Source organism: Lates calcarifer, linkage group LG5, assembly GCF_001640805.2.
Source record: "Lates calcarifer isolate ASB-BC8 linkage group LG5, TLL_Latcal_v3, whole genome shotgun sequence".
In the NCBI taxonomy this organism is placed as follows: domain Eukaryota; kingdom Metazoa; phylum Chordata; class Actinopteri; family Centropomidae; genus Lates; species Lates calcarifer.
This window is the reverse complement of record NC_066837.1, coordinates 1,438,244-1,460,701: the sequence shown is the minus strand read 5'-3', so window position 1 is coordinate 1,460,701 and position 22,458 is coordinate 1,438,244. Positions and strand designations below refer to the sequence as shown.

Genomic DNA, 22,458 nt, shown 5'->3' with positions numbered 1-22,458 from the left:
CAGTCCAGCTCTGACTGATCCTCAACAATAACAATCCAAAGACAGATAATAATCATCTGTTGATGTTTGGTGAGAAGGTGAGGAGAGCTACAGTTGATTAGTCCACAGGCAGAAAAATGTGAACTATTTTAATTTTTAAAAAATGCAAAAACCAAAGAAACCAAGAGGCCTGTAAGTCAGACAACAGACTCCTCTTATATTGAGAGGTAAATTCATTAAATACCAAGGTTTGAGCTGGGATTTTACTAGTAATACTGAATGGAAAGACTGAGATTAGTTACTGACATTAATATTTTAGCTCAACACATTTTTTTTTCACTCTGGTTAAATGTTTTGGACACGTACCTGTTTAGTCTTTGAGGTGATGTTGGTGTCTTCATCTAGGCTGCAGCAGCTGAACAAGTAGACCTGGAACACAAAAGTACAGGACTTGATAAAGTGACTATATACACTAGAGCTTTGACATTTACAAATAAGACATGACTGACCTGAAATAGAAAAGCAATGTAAAAGACAATATAATTTTCAGACATATTAACTACACTCAAAACCAAATCTCAAATCACTAGAGGGAAAAAAATTATTTATTATTCTTTTGTTTTGGGTGGAAGTGGTTATTTGAAGAACTTTGTTCTCAGTTTGAATACTGCTGATTCAAAAGGTTGATGACACACGCTGCCAGTATCAGCAGAAAAAAACGCTGATTGGTGGGATGATTCCACTCCGCCCAGCAACCGCTCCTGATTGGTCAGATCGTATTCCTTTGTCAAACTTTATTTAAACTGTCTGTACTGACACTTGTGTGGGACAGTGTAAAGACAGTGTACAGTCAGCTTTGAGAGTACTAATTATTAAACGTTTCCCAATTTAACCTAATTAATTTCAGTGGAACTTTAAAAATGATTATCAGAAAAGTGTTTTTTATCAAAAGGTGTGTGAAGAAATGCTCCACCTGATTGGCCAATCTAAGTAGGTGATGTCATGACAGTGCTGCAGTTTGAATAACCTGAAATCCAATGTCGCTTTTATCAGCTTAAGCATTTATTAATTACATTTTATAACTTTATAAATTAGCTTTACATCATGCACATTATTTTTATACAGTATTTTACAGTGTTAACTATCTGAATCATTAGCTCCTTAAACCATGTGGTGAGCTGTTAAAGAGTGAACACTGTCACTGATGTTTTCCAGTTCAGTTCAGTTCAGTGTTTCTACTTCACAGTGAGTTTCTGTTGGATGTTTTTGTATCGCAGCAGCTCCTGGTCTGAAACAGACGGCCTGAAGTTTTCTAACGCTGCAGAGAAATCCTCGATGGAGAGGAGGACAGGAGACTCCTCCGAGTCCACACCTGACAGAGAAAGAAGGTGAGACAGGTGAGTGTTTCTCTGATTTTATTGAAAATATCATTGTTGTGAGTTAATTGACTGTTTGTGTTTCTACTTTGTGAGACATTTTTATTACTGATTAAAATGATGGACAAAACCACATCTGCAGGTATTATCAATGAATCTGCACCTCATTCCCTCGAGTAATTACAATGTCAATAAACTGTGAGCTCAGGGTGATGTTTTATTAAAGAGTAAGATCCTTTTACATCTCTATATATCAGTACCAGACTCCATTGACAAAAACAGGGATTTTACTGGGAGTTGCTGGAATACCACTGCCTCCATCTGTTAGTGTCTTTGTGTTACTGTGTGACTTTCAGCAGTGGAAGAAGTAATCAGATACTTTACTTTAAAGTACCACACAGTATCACAAACAAACCAACTGACAGAGGCAGCAGCTCCCATGTCCTCTGAGGTAAAATGACCTTTATGTCAATGGAGTCTGGTGGCTTTGAACGGCTGTTTCTGGTTGAACGAAAAGAAAAATAAGGCCCAACTTTAAAAAAAATCCTTTAGCATTACTGATGCTAATTATAATATTCAGTACGTAGGTGTCTGGTTTACCAATAAAAGCACCAACTATTATGACATGGTACCGAACATAATCACCTTTATGGCTGATGCGTTCACTGCCTGGTGTGAAGTGTTTTCTTACCGCTGTCGATGAGAGAGATCTTCCTCTTGATGGCGGCCGTCATGGCGTCTGAACACAGAGCGTAGAGGTCGGCGCCGGTCATGTGAGCGGGACAACGATGCACCAGCTCCTGCAGGTTCACCGCAGGATCCAACTGAAACCTGAAGTCACGATTAAACAGTTTTATTTTTAAGTTTTCAGTCAGCGCCAAAAATATTTCAGTTAGCGCCAAAAATATTTCAGTTTTACAAATTAGAAGTAGAATTTTGTGGTTTTTAAATTTAGTTTTTCTTAATTTGAAATATTATTTCCTTTTCCTCTGCTACATAAAAGGTGGTTGTTCTTACTTTCTGAGAATGGCCTGAAGAACATGGAGCTGAGAGACTCGATCCTCGTTGATGCCGACGTAGACCAGCTTATCAAACCTGAAGACGACACAGAGACACAGTTTATAGTCTGATTAAATAATTGATGATGCTTGTTGGTCCAAAGTATAAATCTGCATAATTTCTGATACGTATGTGAGTGAGGGCTCTGACCTGCCGGGCCTCAGCAGTGATTGGTCCAGCAGGTCCGGACGGTTCGTGGCTCCGATCACAAAAACCCCGGTGGACGAGTGCAGGGCGTCGAGCTCAGCCAGAAGCTGAGACACGACTCTGTGCAGAGAGATTCAGTCAAACTTTATTCACCCTGCAGCAGCTGAACAAAGTAACACACACACACAGATGTCACAGGAGGCAGAAGCTTAACAACAAACGACAAGGCAAACACTCACCTGTCCATCACCCCTCCAGAATCTCCACTGTGCCCCCTGCTGGGAGCCAGAGAGTCCAGCTCATCGAAGAAGACAACGCAGGGAGCTGCTGAGCGCGCTCTGCTGAACACTGCAGGAAAATACAGCAACACTTTTACATCAGATGAACTCTCTGAGTTTAATAATCACCAAAACATATCTATATACGTCTTGAGTTCACGGAAACGTGCGACAACTTCCTGTAAAAGAGTAAGAGCTATTTTCATTAATTCAGTAATAAAAAGACCCAAATGTTAATTTTGTTTGCCTGTTTAATTTCTCCTGCTGTTTGCGATCAGTTGGACCTGATCAGTAGAAAAACTAAACTTAGTCTTTAAACAGGAAGTAGTTTTATGGAGACAATGAGTTTATTTTACTGTCTGTGCAGAAACAATCTAAAAGCCTTCTGATTGTTCAGTGTTTTCTAACTCTATAAATGTTCCTTCCTCCAAACTGTGAATGTCCATTTATTCTGTAGGAACAGAGTCACACCTGTCGACCTGTGTGAAGCTGAAAGATCCAGACTGAACGGTGACGTCCTGTCGTCACATCAAACAACTGATGTTACTGATGTTGATTTGTGTTGTGATGTTGTTAACACTAGACTGCACAAAAAGAGTCAACGAGGACAACAGGTCTGAGTTCAGCTAAAGGAAATATGATGATAAAAGTCACAGACGATGTGTGAAGTGATACGAACCTTCTCTGATGTTCTCTTCACTCTGACCCACGTACATGTTGATGAGCTCTGGACCTTTAACACTGAAACAAGAGGAAACATCAGACGTCCTGAAAACAAACAAACAGCTGCTGCATCTAAACTTAATCTCTGAGCTTACTGTCCCAGAGTCACACCTGAACACACCTGCATTCAGAGGAAGATGAAGGCGTTCGTACCTGAGGAAGGTCATGGAGCACTCTGTGGCCACGGCTTTGGCCAGCAGGGTTTTCCCTGTTCCCGGCGGTCCGTACAGCAGGACCCCGGTCCGGTTCAGACCCAGAGACAGGAGCTCCGGACGCTGCAGAGGAAGCTGAACTGTGTCCAGGATCTCCTTCTTCACCTGCTGCAGACCTCCGACGTCCTCCCATCGCACGTTCGGGATCTGATGATGAAGAAGTGAAGGAGCAGCAGAGTCAAAACTAAACCCGGAGAAGCAGCGTTCACTGGCTTTGTCTTGATGCCCTTTCTCACCTTGGGGGCGCCGATGGCCTTGGACTGGGCATCCTGCAGGGTCTCCAGGGCGGAGGTGAAGTCCCGGTTCAGGACGGTCACTCCGCTGGCGCACAGGTCCTCCTCCTGTCGATCACCACTGAACACAAACACAACAGGACCAAGATTTATCAGGAGCCTCAGAGCAGGAAACCAGTCCTGGATTCTCAGAGTGGCAAAGTCAAAGCTTTTTATCTGACTGAGGAAGTGACTCCTTTTTTTAGGAGGATCCAGGATTTTAAAATCAGCCAGTGATTGTTTTACACAGAATGATAAAATCCTTCTTCAGTTTTTAACTAAATCAGGTCTGGAGGAGCAGGAACCCATTAAACATCTGGTTTAATGTCCTCACCAGGTGTGGATCAGCCTCCTGCAGGCAGCTCTACCAGCCTCCGCCAACAGAGCTCTTAGATCCCCCAACACAAAACCCTGAGGAGGAGGAGAAACATTTAATAACCAAACTGAGCTGGACCTGGTCCTGGACCTGGTTCTGGTCCTGACTCTCTAATCTTTACTCTTTAAGTGGTAACGCACCGCTGTGAGTTTAGCGAGTCTCTCCAGGTTGACGTCTCTCCCCAGGTGAAGGTCTCGGCTCAGGCTGACCAACATGGAGCGCCGCTGATCCTCAGTAGGACTCTCCAACGCCACCTGGTGGACAAACGCCGACATCACACCTGCAGAAAGATCCCGAGGTCTGCACACCGTCGCCACCACCACCACACTGAGACACAAATACTGAGCGTTAATCTGCGGCCTCCACCTGCAGCCTGATGAGTGAAAAAGGAGTGAGGGCGGTCAGTGACCTGGTGGGGGCGCTGCTGAGCAGCTGGCAGAGCGCCGCTCCGACCCTCCCGTCCTCCTCGGCCGCTCCTCTGGATCTCAGCAGGAGGTGCAGGTTCCTGAGGAGCAGGACGCAGGGACGCAGGGCGTCGGCTCGCTGAAACACCGACGTCAGCTTCACCTCAGAGGCTGCAGGGGTGTCAGCGCACACACTCACACAGTCCACCTGCACAGGTAAACAACAACAACAGGAAATGTAACTAACACACAAAACAGGAAGGAAAATAATATGAGCTGTATTTATTATGGAGAAGGAGAAGAAGAAGATGAAAAAGAAGAAGAAAAAGGAAAAGAAGAAGAAAGAGGAGAAGAAGAACAGCACCAACACTGTAATGGTTGTGGTTCGTACCTTCAGCAGGTGGATGTTCAGTCTGCGACTCGCTGCGCTCACCGCCGTCATCTTACCACTTCCTGCTGGACCGTGAAGGAGGACAGTGCAACCAGACAGAGAGCCGCTGCAACCAGACACAACAGTGACATCACTGATCACATGACCCCAACACACGTCCCATCATGCCTCTGTCAGACCCTCAGGTGAGTTACCTGTGGTGCAGGTGGGGCAGGATGATGCTGCTGAGGAGGTCGACGGTCTTGTTGAGGCCAGGAGGAGACAGACTGCTCCACAGAGACGCTCCCTCCACAGAGCAGCAGGGGACGGAGCTGTTGGTGGACGCTCCCTGAGGAGACGCAGAAACAAAATGTCCACTGAGACACAAACACAGACTGACACCAGGGCTGCATGAGATCTAATCTTTGCATTTATGACTTTATAAGGTTGTAATGTCATTTCTAAAAAGGATAGATCTGGTTCTTAAGTTGTGATTGGTTGAGTTGCATTCAAACCTGTAAAACACTCGATAAACACAGCATTAGATCCATATTTCAGTGAACAAGGGGGGAAACAAAGACAGTATGCAGGGATTTACATTTAAGAAACCAGTGAACCTCCTGGACTAATACAGTCCTGCAGGGATGAAGTGTTTCTGTAGTCCAGTCCTGAAGTTAGCATCAGTCTGGTTCCCTCCACAAAAAGCCAATGGGATTTTTTCATAGTGTTTTGGATTATTCCAGAAAATAAACAGTGAGCAGCTAAAGTTTCTGATCCTTCAGGTTTAGTTGATCAGATAATCTTCACAGATGAACACCACTGTTCTGATGTTTGAAGTAAGAAGCTAATGTTAGGCTATAAACCAACTACACCACGGTCACATGACGTCAACGTCTCCACCACTAAGCTTCCAACTGGTCATTTCATTTAGCTCTGAGCTCTTCTACAAAAGCCTTTCTTCTTAGAAAGTTAGTGAGAGTTTGAAAGAGCGTGAGTAGAAACACAACGAGGCTGTAAAGGTGGACTGGTGAGTAGATGGGTTTTCATGTTAACGTCCCCGACAACCTCTGTAGTCTCATTTAGACACTCGTTAGCAACCGCCTTTTTTAAGACACGTAAAAGCTTCAAACATCAGGAGTGGGGGATTTAGCTATCTAGGTAAATGATACAAACGCGAATCGTCCCTAAAATCTTATTGGAGCCCAAACTACAACAAGAGAAGATGCTGGAGCGATTAAAACATCACTAACCATTGTTACCCAAAGAACAAGATATATCAGACAGGAAGTCAAAGGTCAAAGGTTACCAGGTAGAGTGAGGTGTGAACTCTGTCGGCCAGGTGAGCGCCGCCTCCTCCTCCTCCTTCCTCCTCCTGTTGTTCTCTCTCTGCAGATGGACACACCTTCTGCACTCTAAAGAACAGCACTGGACACCTGACAGAGGTCAAAGGTTGTTTAGAAGGTTTAAGTGGATTGAGGAGGTTCTACAGGTGGAGATTTTAGTGGTCATTAAGAAGGTTTTAGTGTTCCTGTATGAGGTTATGGAGATCCTTTACGAGGTTGTAGTTGTCTTTGAGGAGGTTCTTCAAGTCTTCTATGAATATCTAGGGGCTTGGGGGGTTCTAATGGTTATTGAAGGTTCTACATGTGGTTTTGGAAGTTTTAGTGGTCAAGGACAAAGTTCTAGACATCCTTTAGGTTGTTCAGAAAGTTTAAGTGGGTTAAGAGGTCCTGCAGATGGTTTTAGGAGGTTCTAGTAGTTAAGGTTCCAGTAGTCCTTTAGGAGGTTATGAAGGTCCTTCAAGAGGTTGTCATGGTGGGTGAGGAGGTTCTACAGGCTCTCTTGTTTCTAGGGGTGCTAGTGGTGCATTTAGGTTTCTCTAGGTGTTGTTTAGAAGGTTTAATTGGATTTAAGGGGTTCCATGGATGGTTTAGGAGGTTTTAGAGGTTATGGAGGTCCTTTAAGAGGTTGTCATGGTCAGTAAGGAGAATCTACAGGTTGTCTGGGAGTTTCTAGGGGTGTTCTGGAGGTTCTAATGGTCATTGAGAAGGATGTACATGAAGTTTTGGAAGTTTTGGTGGTCAGTGACAAGGTTCTTGAGGTCCTGGGTGATGTGAGGTTGAAAATGAGGTTTAACTGGTTCTACAGGAGTTTCTAGAGGTCTTTTAGAGGTTGTAGTGGTCCTTTAAGAGGGCCCAGTAGTCCTTCAGGGGGTTTCTATTGGGGTTTCTACACCTGTAGGAGATTTTATGTGATGTGTTGGACAGTGTTTCACATTACTAACACACTTTGGTTTCTTTTCCTTTAAATAATCTCCCACCTATTTACCTACTCACTGAACAAAACAACATACACATGGATTTTAGTGGACTGGTGTGTGGTACCTGTGGATTCCCTCAGAGTTGTTCTCCAGCAGGTCTGGATGCTTTTCAGCTGGAACTGATAAAATATCTCCCTGTGAAACCAGTCTGCACAGAGAGAGAGAACAAACTGGTCAGACTGGGATCTCTAGGCTGGCATCAATTCATCATCCATTCTAGATGTTTCCTGACAAGTGGACTCATGCCAACCTGGGAGTGTCGAAGTGTTCAGACAGCAGGTTGTCGTAGCAGCTGATGTTGTTGTACAGCGGAGACACAACCGGCTGGATGTGAAGCTCACTGGCGAACGGTGGAGAAGCCGAGCGACAGGAACTGTCAGAGCGACCACTGGACTCCGGAGGAGACAACCTCCACCTCTGAGACGAAACAACAAGAGAGATAATTAGTTCATTTTGCTGGTATTACTTCAGGAGGTTTTAACACTGGCCAAAACATTGTTATCAGATTTTTTCAACCAGCAAATATTAATATTGTTTATCAGCCTCAAAAATCCAGTATGAGTCAGACTCTGATTTAAAGACTGTGTGGAGCTGTGCAGACTTTGTGTCAATTAATCAATTAGTCAATAAAAATAAAATGAATCTGCAACTATTCTGATAATCGAGTCACTTTTCAAGCTGGTTTCAGCTTCACAAATGAAACTTTTGGCTCTTTGAAGTTATGATGGGCATGTTTGGCTACTTCACAGACAGAAAAATTGATGAATTACTCAGGAAAATGATCAGCAGGAGAATCGATAAAGAAAAGAGTGTGTTTGTGTGTTGAATCACCTTCATCCTCAGCGTGCAGCAGTTCACAGGAATCATTTCTCCTTCCGTCATGTTGAACCACAGAGTCGCTGATATGAAACCAACCTCATCGTGGTTCTGCAGGTCTGGACTCTGTGTTAAATCCACCACCACCACAGAGACCAGCCGCTCTCCGCAGACGCTCCCCCTGACGTCGGTCTGAGCGGTCGAGGGTCTGGAGGATCCGCCCAGCCTGGACAGCTTCACCCACTCCTGGTTAAACAGTCCCAGCCTGAGAAGCAGCTGTTTGCTCACGAACACGCAGCTGTCCACGTCCATGGCCGCTCCCTGCTGACCTCTGACCCTGACCCAGCGCTGAGCATCCACCACCCGGACATCCACCCTGCACTCCAGCGCCTGCAGGATGCCCGAGAACCCAGAGCCCAGCAGCTTCCTGTTGTCGAGAAGAGAGCGCCCCCCTCCGAGGCCGTCGGCGTAATGAGCGAAGTCTGACACACAGAGTCTGAGCGGTCTGCAGAGTGGGGGGGCACCTGGGGGGTCTGCTGAGTCCCAGCAGTCCGTGAGAACCAGAGAGGTGTCGGCTGTGATCCTTCCCTGCGTCACAGGACTGCACTCCAACACCAGCAGGTCCGACAGCTGCTGCTGCTCCACAGGAGAGAATGACAGAAAACATGTCAACAAGAGAAAACATGTCAACAAGAGAAAACACAACAACAACAGAAACATGTCGACAGGAAACCCCCTGGCTGCAGCTTCTTTAATGTGAATATTTTCCATCTTTCTTCCTGTGTAAACTTTATATCTTTGAGTTTTGGACAGTTGATCAGAAAAAAAAAACAACATTTTAAAACATCGTGGGCTCTGAGAATTGAAGAAATCACAATTCTCTGAATTTACAGACCAAACCGTTCAACAGACAAATCAATAACAGAAATAATCTTTAGTTGCAGCTTTTGATTGTCAAAGCTGACAGCTGCTGCCATATAATGTTTATCAACAAGGATAAATAATGACTGAACAAATTTCCTGTTAACATTTAGGTCTCGTTCCAGTAACTGTGGTAAAACTCTTCCTGCTGCTGAACAAATGTTCACAGATTAAACATAAAAACAAATAATATGGTTATGATAAACTATATTTGGCATACAAAATATTAATTGATAAGATTTAAACAGATAAAACAAACAATGCTTCATTTGCATGACCACACTCTGAGGAACATTAAAGAACATTTGTTGTGAATATTCACTTCTGTTTAGGAAAAACTTAATTTGTTTGAATTAAGTTAAGTTTAAGTTTACATCTCATCAAAGTGTTTTCAGTTCCAGAGGCAAACTTATTAATGATAAATTACAGTGATGGAAAACAACGAATATTGTTGAGATACTTGTACTTCACTTGAGTATTTTCATTTTCCTTTTACTCCACTACGTTTATTTTAAAGCTTTAGTTAGTTACTTTAGTTAGTTCTAGTTACTTTACAGATACTGATTAATAACACAAAATATAATCAACTAATAATTCTGTTCATTTTGAATGCAGGACTTAAACGTGTAATAGAGTATTTCTACACTGTAATATTGCTACTTTTACTAAGTTAAAGATCTGAATACTTCTTTCATTGCTTCAAAATCCAACCAGTGTTAAATATTCACAGCTGCTGATAAACTCTTTACGGTATTCAGTGTAGAAACAACCTGTTCCGGAGTCTCACCTGTCCCGGGTCCTCTCGCAGGTGTCGGGGCAGCAGCAGCGGATCTCCCTGCCGGGCCAGCAGCCACTGTCCCGGGCGGCAGAGCTCCAGCAGCCCGCCGGTGAACTGCTCGGCTCCGGCCCAGCGGAGACTCTGCCTGCTGCGGGCTCCCAGCACCACCCTGTCCAGGCTGACCGGCTCCAGAGCCCGCACGGTCCCGGAGCTGCCGAGCCGCTGGAGCCCGTGGTGCCGCAGGAAGAAGCGGCTGGTGTACAGCCGGACCCGGCTCCGGGACTCGGTGTCGGCTCTGGAGGAGTTTCTCCCTCCGCAGCCCGCCGTCTCCTCCTCGGTGGTCGGGTGAACGCGCAGTAAAATACCCGGCCTCCCGGAGCCCTGAGGCCTCTGCGGGGTGAAGAGGACGGTCGGCGGGTCCGTGTCATTCTGGAAAACTGAGTCCAGGTGAGATTTTAATATCAAAGCATCCAGAGGACTCAGGTGCGAGGGGAAACTCTCCAGACAACACAACTCCACCTGCACCGCCATCTTGGATCTACGTCACCACCGCTGTTGCTGTCCAGCTCTATAGTTTAATCACTGCCCCCTGGTGGACGACCTCAGGAACTACAACATAAAACTATCATTCAATCTCTACAACCACTGTCACTACTTATGGCCTTTGACCTATCTTACTGAATGAATTTTTGTGTGACTATAACAGTACAGTTGCTCTTGATTTATTAAGAATGAGAATGAATAGGATAATAATCACAGTCTTCATCACACTGAGCAGCAAAACCTCCTGTCAACAGTCTGAGCTTCTGGCTTTCTGTATTTTATAATTATGTTATTAAGAATCAGATTTGATTAATCTGATCACATCATAGAAATCTTTTTTCACTTTGACATTAACAGGTTCCAGTGCATCAATTTATAAGCAGCTAGTTGCCTTAGTAGTTTAAAGGCAACTAGTTTTAGATACTTTAGTCCAGTGGTCTCCGACCAAGGGGCAGACCCCCCCAAAACATAAAATTGAAGGGTTTTGACATTATAAACATGTTACCAGACACTCAGTTTTTGTGAACAATCCTGAAAATAAGAATCTTAGTGTAGATTACAGTCATAATCCTTGTCTCCTTTGAAAGGTAACTCTTTGCATTTTACACCCAGACATAAAAAGGGAATATACAGCCTGTAGTGGTACGTTTTTTTGGAGAAATGAAAACCAAAATTGTTTTCAATTTCTGGTCTTTGATTTTTTATGACATTTTGTATCATTGACAGTTTTGAATCAACACGTGAAAGGTTTAGAGGGGAAATGTCTCTTTGGTGAAACTTTAAGACGTCAGAAGAAGTCCAAAATGTTGGGAATCCAATGGTTTAATGTAAATTTTACATCTAAAAAATAACTAGTAACTAAAGCTACAATATTTTTGCTCTGAGTACTGGTGGAGTAGAAGGATTACGCAGTATAAAATGAAAATACTGAAGTTAAGTACAAGTACGTTAAGATTGTACCAACAGTACTTGACTAAACATATTTATTCACAGTCCAGCAGTGCTCTTTGTTGAGTGTTGATTATAGGCATTTTGGAAAGTCTGGACCTTGCACCAGGTTGGGCCCTTGGATTTACTGGAAACCAGTGAGAAAATAATGACAAGACACCCTTCCACATGATCAAGACTTTACTTCACAGCTCAGTGCCCGTCGACCCATTACAAACACAACATGGGCTCCAACAACCAGAAGACCTTTGCACTGTCAGCAGAATCCAAAGCAGGTATAACTTCCTCTCATGGTTAACCCTGTTTTTCTCATGCGTAAAAAACAGGCATAGTGCCAACACATTGGAACAGAAGGTTAAAGACTTGAAATTTACACTTTGCTTGGCAAGATAAAAAATAAAGATGTCTTTATGGGAAATGATTCTATTATGTACAATTCAGAGCATAAACAAAATAAAAACACCCAGAAAATAGAATGATTAAAGCATGCCCATTGTCACACCATGAGGAGGAGGCTAGCGGCCGAGCGATTTATTTTGTGTTCACATCCAACTCTTGTCTTTATCCGAGACTATAATGAGTACAGGATATAGTTAAGAATCTCTTATCATATTAACATAGTTCGGGCATTCAAACCAGTCCAATTTGATCTTCTTTTTTTTGGCCAATAGGAAGGGGAGAACTATATCAAATAATTTAAAGGTACGGATTTTTGTACATGTTGTTTTCCCTCTACAGATTCAATGTATTTGTGATATACTTCACCATGCAATGTGAACCAAGCAAGGTACTGTCGATAGAAGAGTAGTATAGCTGTGGACAAGCTGGGAGTACTGTGTAAGGTGAGAGTTTCTGAAACTGGACTTGTTGGGAGGCCAGGATTCTCAGCTCCAGAAACCGGTTAAATCAGGGATTGACCAGGGAGCAGCAGACGTATCCATAGCACCATGGCAGCAACGCTCCTGTACGACAGTCAGTCAAGATTACTGGAAGCCCATGAAGATAGTTCAGTAAGCTGTCCTTGGAAAAAAATAAGAGGTCCGTATACATTAAATGAATTGAAGGAGGTCATTGTAACATCACAGTCTAATATGGAATCAGGTGAGAACCTTTGAGGCGTAGCTTGTCCGAAGACTGATTACACACAAACATGTCTCAGCGATGAGTCTCTTTGTATTATCTAGCGGGCACCGCCTTCTCCCTGGCGTTCGGTTTCCCCTTAGTTGCACCAGCTGGTTTTGGCCTGGTCCTGGCGGGCGTGGTGCCAGAGGAGGACTGGGCGGTGGCATCTTGCGAGGCGCTGCGCCGCATGGTTGTTGTAGTCCTGGGCGGTAGCATGGGGACAGTTGGGGCTCGAACCGAGAGGGGCTGCCTGGACGGACATACCCTCTGAGGGGAGGGGCTGTCAGTCCTGCAGTGGGTGGAGCTAAGGCTGCGTCGGGTACCAAACAGGACTCGCAAGGGCATTCGAGGACTGCCAGAGGGGGCGGGGGCTGCAGAGGGGCGAGGGCATGAGGAGGAGGACCTGGGTGAGACAGGTTTGGATTTTCGTTGGGTGCTGAGAGTGCTCAGTCCAATTTTCTGACTCCTGTGGACAAAGGAGTAAATTCAAGGTGTTATTTCTTTAAATTCTATCAAAATATTTAATCAAACTGCTTCAAGATGAAAACTTAAATACACTAGAAGGAAGAAATAGAGTCATACCCATTAGGGAAGGATGGCGCTCCTTTGGTAGTGCTGGACTCTGGCAAGGAGAGTGGAGAAGGAGCAGTGGCAGCAAGCCCCCCTGAAGGCCTCTTTATGGGGGTGACAGGCCTGGGGATCCTGCTCCTGCTCTCCTTGGAGCCTTGCTCTTCAGTCGGCTTGAGACGGGAGCTCCTCCTGGACTCATCCGAGGTATGTGTGTCCTCCTCTGAGCCAGTGGTGGACAGAGTTTCAGAAGCCCTCCGACGCTCATCATCTCCAGAGGACAACGATGATGACGTCCCAGAAAGCATCCTCCTCCTCATCCAGCGACCCTGTTGCTTCTGGACCAACATACGGGCCAAGTCCAGCTGCCTGGCCCGCTGCTGAAGCCGAGCTCGAGCCGAGACAGAGGAGGACTGCTCTGAACCAGAGTCTTCTTCAGAAATGAGTACTGGGATTCGACTGCGGATTCTGGGCTTTATAGTAGCAGGTAGTTCTGACCCAGTTGTCTGAAGCTTGGCAGCTTCTTCACTGGATGGCTGTTTCTTGGGTTCCTGTGACAGATCTTTATATTCATGAACTGGTGACATTGCTTCTGGGACAGGTTCCAATGACTGGGCCAAGACAGTTGATGGACCATTCTCAGTTTTGGGCTGTTTGTCAACTGGTGCAGTTTGGTCTGGCACCTCTGAAGGCTCTTCTGTCACCTGTACTTCACCTAGATCACGGGTGTCATCTTCTCCAGCTGATTCCTTCATGATAGCAAAGACTTCCCGGTCACTCTCCTTGGCAGAGTGACCATTGGAAGACATGACATTGAGGTGTGATGTCTCTGCAATATGGATGAAAGTGCGCTCAACTTTAGTGAAGGGTGGTGATGCAGGGGCGATGGGAGTGGAAGGCCTCAGGTCTGACCTGAGAGCCGGGGACAAACGTCCAGTCTCAGAGGGTTCAGGCTGAGAAGCCTCCCCAACAAGGAGGCGGTCGTTACGGGAAATGGGGGCAGACGGTGTGGCCAACTCAGCTTCTAGCACATGATCACCACCAGAAGGAGACTTGCGAGTGTCTCCAGGTGAGAAGAGGACGAGGGTTTTGGAGGCATCCTCCAAGTCGGGGTCTGCATCAGCAGCTGAGGCGTGCTCCCGTTGGACCCTCTGGTCCTCAGCCATGAGCGTCGAAGGTGCGGCATCCTGGCTACGTTCAGTGCTTTTCTGACTGGCTTCACTGTTCGATTCGCTCTTTGTGACGTCATCATCCTTTGGCCCTGGAGGTTCTGGGACTTCTTCGTCAGGCGTGGCAAAGCTCCTGCGCTGAGGCAAGGTACCAGTCAGCATGACGGTGAGGAAGTCAGCCCTCTTGGCCTGGAGTTGAGGGAGGATGTGGAAATGCTCCTTCTCGTCGCTCTGGCCCTTTGTCCGGTAGTCTGGAGAGGGCGGCGACGGGGTGCTCTGCTCCGTGGGCGACAACACCTGGAAACAATTTAACAACACTTTTTATTACCACTGAATCACCTTGAAACAATACAGCACTGAACTCCACAATGAACACAAGGACTAGAACTCATTAGCAGATTTTAGACTATCAACATATATGACCAACAACATACGAGGGGTGGAATTCATATCCTGTGTCCAAAAAATTAGATGGTAAAAACAATAGTACCCTAATCCCTTCGGAGAATGCACTGGGAGCAAAAAGAGGCTTGTGGACCATGAGTTGTATTCAACCAACAATGTTGTGTTGTAGGGTAGAGCACAACAGTTTTCAGACGTCAGAAACAACACATACCAGTTAAACAAGAGAGTCTTGCACTGACCAACTGAAAACCATATCTGCTAGTTCCCTCACTTGCAAGGTGATGGACAATGAATGAGTAAAGATGACATGCCTGTGCATCATGTTGTGAGGATTCAGCAATCATCCAGTTTTGTCGTCATTCGCTATTGTGATTGTAATTATGACAACTGTTTTAGGGGAAGCTAATGTGTGTGGCTTTGCTAATGACCACAGGAACCCATTTTATTTATTTGCCCCGAAAACCATTTTAATGTCATTTTGGTTGTACACAAGCTTTTCAAGATTGTCTAGATTACATACATTGATATAAAAGGCACAAAAAAATGCATTGCAGAGTTTATCCTTAGCACGCAGTCTGATATCAGGTGATTTTCAAGTGTTTCCCTTCATAAAGATTTAACATACAGCCTGTACATACATACTAAACCCCGCTAATTATCATGCTATTGAGATTAACTGCAAACCTAATTACTCTCTACATTTCTGTATATATGTACACAGTTATCATTTGGATTTACAAAAAGTTTAAAATACATGCTTTACCTGTAAATTATACAAGCAGTACTGTACAATCATATAGTGATAGAAAAAAAACGCTTACATGTATTGTACACGTGAAAGACACTCACGGATCATCACACTGAACTAACACTGTGAGCTCCTCAATCCCCTTCACCTCGACTACAGACACCCTGCTTTTATTGCAAAAACTTTGAAGGAACATTCAGACATTTTAGGAAATTCTCTTTTTTTTGTATGCAGAGGCAGAAGAAAACGTTTAACTAGTACAGATTTAGGATCCAAGAAATGATTAGCTTAACACTGGAAGGAGAGGGAAACCTCGTTTTTCAGCCATTCTAAAGCTGTCTGATTTACAGTACATGTTGTATATTGTTTTATGAAGAAATGCAGTAATAGAAAAAAAAATCTAGAAATAAATCTTCAGGGAGGTCTGGCACAGGTCAAAAAACTAGCCTAGCTAAATTAAAGCTAACTTTAAGATAGAATCCACCGTCCAGCGACTCTAAAGTCGTCTGATTTTCATGCTGTATGTCATTTACTGATCAGGCATAGAAACAGTGGTGAAGGTAGCAGCAGAACAAAAAACACTGGGTGCATTTGCAGCATTTTCGTAGTCCTGAACTCTTAGTGGGCTTTTAACTCTGTTCCTGCCGATGGCATCAACCAAACCACCTGTCATAATAATAATAAGACACGTGTAAAGGTAGATGCTGAGCTAGCAGTTTCCCCCTGCCTCCAGTCTTGTGCTAAAATAAGCTAAACTAAGCTAAGCTAAGCTAAGCACGCCCTAGAACTACCTCTGGACTGGACACACAGAAATTAACCTGATGTTCAACGTCTCTGGGTTAAGCAACACATTTCAGACTAAAAAGTGTTTCCTAAAATATCTAAACGTTCCTCTGAGAATCATCTATTAGTGACACAAGTGACTTTATGTGACAGTTTTGACTGATGAGGTCTGATTAACAATCTAGTGAATGCAGGATACCGACTAAAGAAAACTAACATGGACACAAGTGTTTACCTCTAAAGACACAATGTCTGTACCCTATCTGTACAATATCACCCTGTTATTCCATAAAGTTCAGCACTAATATATCAAATATGCAAGAAAATGAATGTGGGAGGGAAGAGCATAATACTTTTTTTTTGTTATATTTATATTATTATAGTGTGTGATTCATGAGGTATAAATGTTTTGTGACAGACTTGTAACAGTTTCTGGTAAGACAAAAAAAATCTAAAGACATAAAGGCTTCAAATTTGCAGTATCTGTGATGAGATGTTTTTTTTCTGTTAATAAAAACCTTCAAAATGTAGATTTTTTTTCAGGGGCTAAGATAAATAGCACCATTTCTGGTCTGACCACAGAGCAGTACTACTGTTCACCATCACATTTAAATACTGCACACGAATTTCTCATCAACAGAAATGGAACACATTTTTGGGTTTTCTGTAAATTACTTTACAAATTACAGTTGTAGGTTTAGTATCTTCTTGCTCAAATCAAATGAAACATATACAGTATATTTTTCAGTTTGACCAGCACGAGTAGCAGCAGTCAGACTAACACAACACTCCAAACAAAATTACATTTCACATTTTCTTACAACCAATTGCCTGTTAGCAATGTGCCATATTTTTGACTGTATGTTGAAATTTTGCACTTCATTAAAAGAATACAAACATGCTCACAGCATCATACTGAGAAGCAACTGAAAAACCTTTGAGAGCACATTTTGTTTGGAGTGTGCTGCCAGCCTAAAGGTTTGAAGGACCGGGTCTTATTTTTGTTGTTTTGGCCATAATTCCTATAGATGATGATGTAGGACCTGCGAACCTGACCTCAAGTCCTGCAATCAAATGTTATCATGACTGATGGAAATTATGTCCAAAACAGAAAAAATGAGATGTGAAAGACGTAAACAGAAAAACATCCATCCATCTAGAATTTCCTGCTCAAACATCCATCAGACTCTACAGTGAGTCATCTACGATGTTTAACATAATGCATCGTGACTTCCTCCCCTAATCAATACAACACTGGATGTAAATGTTCACCTCAGCAGCGAAGAATCAAAGATGTGAAGAAATATTATGGATTCAATCAAGACTTAAACAAAAAAGGTTCCTGCTGCTTCTTGTCATTTTAAGGTCAGCTACGGACTCAGCTCTGATCCGTGAGTATCCCCTCTTGTAGCGGTGTGAATTATTTACAAAAAAAATCACAGACGTTTTTCAGTCAGAGGTGTATATTCACTGTTTTTGTTGTAATTACAGTACAGTGCTGTTTTTAGTCATTTTACAGTCAGAGGTGCGTGTCGTACGAACAGTAGATCTCATGCAAAGAGTGGCGACAGTCGGTAAACAGTCTTTCGGTACGACATACCGTCATTAATGCTGCAGATCGTTATTTTTTAAACTCAGCAGAATAAGCACACTGTTTTTAACTGAATGTGGCACTGCGTTCATGGTGACACGGGACAAAACATGTATCAGTGACAATCTTGTACGGCAGGTGAATCATTTTGCAGGCGTGCAAAATAAATTTCAGAGTTAGCAGCTAGTCCACTTCATACATTCTCTAAGTGGTTGTACTCTAATGCTATGCTAAATATAAAATGCGCAGGACGTTCCTGAACTCAGCATGAAGCAGCATGAAAACAAACTCAGGTCATGTCCTCATCACACTGGATCTGTAATGAGCTTCAGCACTGACAGACATCTCCTGCTCAGGCTGAGCTAATGTTAACGCCTCAAAAAAGAAGCTTAATGAAAACAGCAAGTGGTGCATATTTAGTTAATGTAGCCCTTTAACACATTTAGAAAGCAACGGTTTGGCTTTCATTGCACAAAATGGCCGCCCTAGCTCATCTCATGTTGCAAGATTTTGGAGAATGTTTTTGAACACATCGAGGAGACACAGCACGGACTTGAAAGAAAGTTGTTCGAATGACATTCAAAGCAACTAACCTCACACAGCTGCTTTGGTATGACATTAGCAGCGTTCAAATATTACGCAGGGTTTTACAACTCAACACTCAACCATTACAATGGCTCATTGTTCTTGTAGTAACATCATGGAGGCTACCAACCAAAAACTACTTCCATCTCTCAGGATGGAACAAGCACTCATGTTTGTCTTGTTTCTCATGGACAATACTTCCCATTCAAAGGGTAATGAGCTGTTGTACTGGGAAAATTTACCAGTAAATATCAAAATACAAATGGACCATTTGCACCTCTTGTAAAGATCTTTTGCTGCAATATGATGAGAGATCCTGAACGTGGCAAATCTTCTCAAAACTATGGATTAAACTTTTGTGAAAAACGCTCACTTTTTTCCTGCTAATGATTTCGATGGCTATTCTTCTTTTGTTTAAGAAATGTGTTTCCAAAATCCAGCAAACAGCTGAACAGACTTCTTTAAACAAACTCCTGGTGATGTAGTATTCTTCCACAATAAAAGGGAAACTAAACCCCTAATGAGCTGAAGTAATCTCACACTTCAGCCTGGCTCAAGAGAGAACTCTTTTCTTTCTCTTGTTTTTGGATCAAAATTAAGATGTACACCAAAATGTTGATGCCTATGAATTATTTTCTTCTACATCCCCGTCTCTGATTCGTCATCCAAACATCATACAATGCAGATTTTCACAGCTTGATCATTGAATGTAAAATGTTTGGATGCTGATTTGATGATGTTTACTCCTGACTTCAATGTTTGTTCCTCAAGTTCTCCCACAAAATTTCACAATTTTCTGTATCTACCAGGAAACTTGAGACACACCTCTACAATAAACCAACAAATAACACAGCAACGTCCGCTTGTTTTCCACTGGTCAACACAACACTGAAACAGACTCTGGCTACATTTACTATGCATGCCCTTACAATATACTGACTGTAAAGTTATTCCATCTCATTGCTTGTGAAATGGAGAAAGTGGCAATTAGCGCTGTGAAATGACAAATGGGATTATAGTGGTGGTTTTGTCTATATTATTACCATTAATTACTTTTCATTCCTGCTCATCTTTTTTAAAATCGTCCATCAGATTGATTTTTTCTCCTTTCAGGCCGCCACTGGTTCCAGTTCATTTGTATAACAATCAACCTGCAGGAGCTTTCAGTTAATCCATCAGCAGCTTCGTTATCATCATGTGTTCTGGTGCTGGTTTTCAAAACTCCTCAAGGATCACTGCAAATTGATTCTCAAAAGAACTGAAACCAAAGGCTGCCTGGAAGAAATAAAATCTAAAAACTGGTGATGTGATTTGAAAGTGTTAAAAAAAAAAAAACACATAAACCACCAGACCATCCATTTATATAAGTCTTTCTTTTTTTTGCTATAACATCCCACATTTCACTTATTGCATCTGTGTTTTGCATCCATATATTGAGACCCTCAGCCCGGCCTGATCCCCCTCTGTGGTCGACTCAGTGATAAAGTGCAACAGTAAAATCCAGCGGTCAGAAAATAGTGGTGGAAGAGGAGGCACGATGGAAATAAGACTGTGATCCAAACACATGATGAGATGTCAGAACCAGGAAAACCTCAACAGAGAAGCTCAGAGTTTTTCTGGTCATGCTGACTGCAGAACAAACCCAGAAAACACCAAAGCCGAACCAACAAGACGACCTAAACCTCCAATGTGATGGACCTCAACGGCAAGAATCTTCCACAATTATCTCCCAGTATCTCCACCAACAAAAACACAACATAAAATAAATCTTACTGGTTGCATTCTTTACTGACAGTGCTTATGAATGTAACAGGATCAACCTTGTCCTACGGAAGACCTGGATTTAGCTCAAACACAACAGCCGAACAACAGTGGAACGATGCAGGTTTGACAGTCAGGCTTTAAATCGTCACAATAACCAGTTGTAGCTTTGAACAGCTGTGGTTTCTGAAAGTGTTTTTGAGATCATTATCTTGAGATTATGACTTAATTATTTCATTACGTTGAGACAACAAAGTGCTTCTAATGGTAACATAATGTGTCGGCTTCCCTCCTCTCTCCTTGGTCAGTTTTCCTTTTTTGTCTCTAGGCTTCATGATGAAATGGACTTGGACCTAACAGGAAGTGCAGAAGCCTGTTTTCATGATAAAGACACATGTAACGCCTGATCAATACTGGACTGCCTTTGATATCTACAGATAACCTGATCAACAAATCCTGATTACAAGATCTCTACAGCCATACTGCTGTAAGCTAAATGCTAACATCAACATGCTAACATGCTGAACTTTAGAAAATATAATGTACCATGTCCACCATCTTAGCTCCGTGTGTTAGCATGCTAACATTTGCTAATTAGCAGTAAACACAAGGTATGGCTGAGGCTGATGGGAATGTCAAGTGGTTTTAGTACTGGAGTAATTAAAATATTGGCCTGATGACGGCGGTTGATGAAACTCAGAGGGTCACCAAAGTCATTAGGATACATGGTGGCACTTGAAGAAAGATCAAGGGTGACCAAAGTCAGAAAAGGAAAACTCAGAGGAGGATTACGGTTCATCCTGAGGGGAACATGAACGTCTGAACCACATTTCATCAGAATCCATCCAATAGTTGTTGAGATATTTCACTTAAAACCGCAAATGAGAACCTCATGGTGGCACTAGAAGGAAAATTAAGGATAACCAAAGTCAGTAGGGTTCATCCTCTAAGCACCATGAACACCTCAACCAAATTTTAGAAGTGGTGGAACGACTGACAGCCATTGTGAAAATAAGTTAAGCCATAATCTCCAAATAAAGGTCTTAATTAGCAAGAACCACAGATGTATCATGACAAACTGATGTGTAACTACACTATTCTGTACCAACAACAGCAAATAATAGTGTATGACTACTCTCTCCATACCCACTTGGAGCTCCGGCTCCATTTGCGGCCCACAAGCAATTATAAAAATTTGTTTAAAAAAAAGAAGAGTCCCAAAAAATTAAACTAATTGCTTCACTAAACAGGCTCAGGGTGAGTTAAATGCAAAGAAACAGTTCTGCATGTGGGCTAATACTGCCCATGTACGCCTTCATATCATATGTCGGGCCCTTGACAGCAAAATATAACATTTCAATAAAATCTTTTTTTTGAAAACTTTTGAACTTTTCAGGAAATAAATCAGAAATTATGAAACTTAAATTACCAACTGCTACATTTAGCAAAAATTTTGTCAGAAGTTGTTGAAGAGGTTTTAGTTTTGTTTTCCTTTTTTGTGAATTACATTGTTTTAGGAAGTTTTAATATCTTTTTGAAACATTTATATAAAATTTTAATTTGTTTTCTGCTATATTGTGACGTCTTGGAGTTGTGTATTTATGTAGTGAAATGTTATGGGGTTTTATTTTGTTGTTTTATGAAATGTCTCTCTAAAACGTTGCTGCTTTTTCTTTTTTGTTATTTTTTTATTTTTATTTGTATTTATTTGCAAGTATTTGCACTTTAGGGCCACCATACTTCTACCCAGAGACCCAGCACAGTAACAGTTTTTGACATAACGGCTGTGATTAGGGATCAAAGATTGATCGATCAGTTATCACACCTTCAGAAAAACCTTTTCACCTCACACTTCTCTCTTCGCATACAACATTTAATGAAGCTAGAATCAGAGCAGGACGTGTTCGGATCACTGATTTTGTGTCGGTGAGGACGCGTTGTGAAGCGGCAGTGTCGGTATATTGCTCGGTGGACGGGATGATCGGATCGGGGGGGAACGCCGACTCCGGAGTCTCGGTGCAAAAACTTGATCGCCGGGACGACCTGCATTCCTCGACGATCGCTCCTTCATTTTAGCAGGAAAAAGCGGAAAAAATAAAAAATAAACAATCGCACGAATACTGTAAAGCTTAACAGTCTGTTAGCAGCCCCACTCTGTTTCGCTTTCCTCTTCTTCACAGAAACAAGGAGGAAATATGTAGTTTC

The 22,458-nt window shown here is 42.8% G+C and overlaps 2 protein-coding genes across 2 annotated transcripts in view; both read right to left on the bottom strand.

The window, feature by feature from the left end:
- Positions 1-1,019: 1,019 nt before the first annotated feature.
- LOC108874698 (peroxisome assembly factor 2) lies at positions 1,020-10,568 on the bottom strand. The gene is made up of 18 exons (XM_018663207.2): positions 10,041-10,568; positions 8,348-8,968; positions 7,767-7,933; positions 7,581-7,664; positions 6,503-6,629; positions 5,412-5,545; positions 5,218-5,323; positions 4,832-5,034; positions 4,563-4,749; positions 4,381-4,457; positions 4,011-4,128; positions 3,716-3,921; positions 3,519-3,580; positions 2,801-2,909; positions 2,565-2,681; positions 2,373-2,450; positions 2,047-2,186; positions 1,020-1,351 (listed from the first exon to the last, which is right to left on the bottom strand). Exons 1-18 carry the CDS (start codon positions 10,560-10,562, stop codon positions 1,215-1,217), a joined length of 3,195 nt encoding a protein of 1,064 aa, XP_018518723.1. The 5' UTR covers positions 10,563-10,568; the 3' UTR covers positions 1,020-1,214.
- Positions 10,569-11,689: 1,121 nt separating this feature from the next.
- ttbk1a (tau tubulin kinase 1a) overlaps positions 11,690-22,458 on the bottom strand; it is a 46,281-nt gene continuing 35,512 nt past the window's right edge. The window contains 2 exon segments of the mRNA XM_051070917.1: positions 11,690-13,110; positions 13,227-14,677. Coding sequence (XP_050926874.1) covers positions 12,699-13,110; positions 13,227-14,677 — 1,863 coding nt within the window. The 3' untranslated portion in view covers positions 11,690-12,698.

Coding starts and splice junctions, on each gene's coding strand:
- LOC108874698 (XM_018663207.2), bottom strand. CDS start 10,562: ATGGCGGTGCAGGTGGAGTTGTGTTGTCTGGAGAGTTTCCCCTCGCAC. Junction 5,546..6,502: donor TTCACACCTCACTCTACCTG/GTAACCTTTGAC, acceptor GCGTCTCCTCAG/GGAGCGTCCACCAACAGCTC. Junction 5,035..5,217: donor TGAACATCCACCTGCTGAAG/GTACGAACCACA, acceptor TTACCTGTGCAG/GTGGACTGTGTGAGTGTGTG.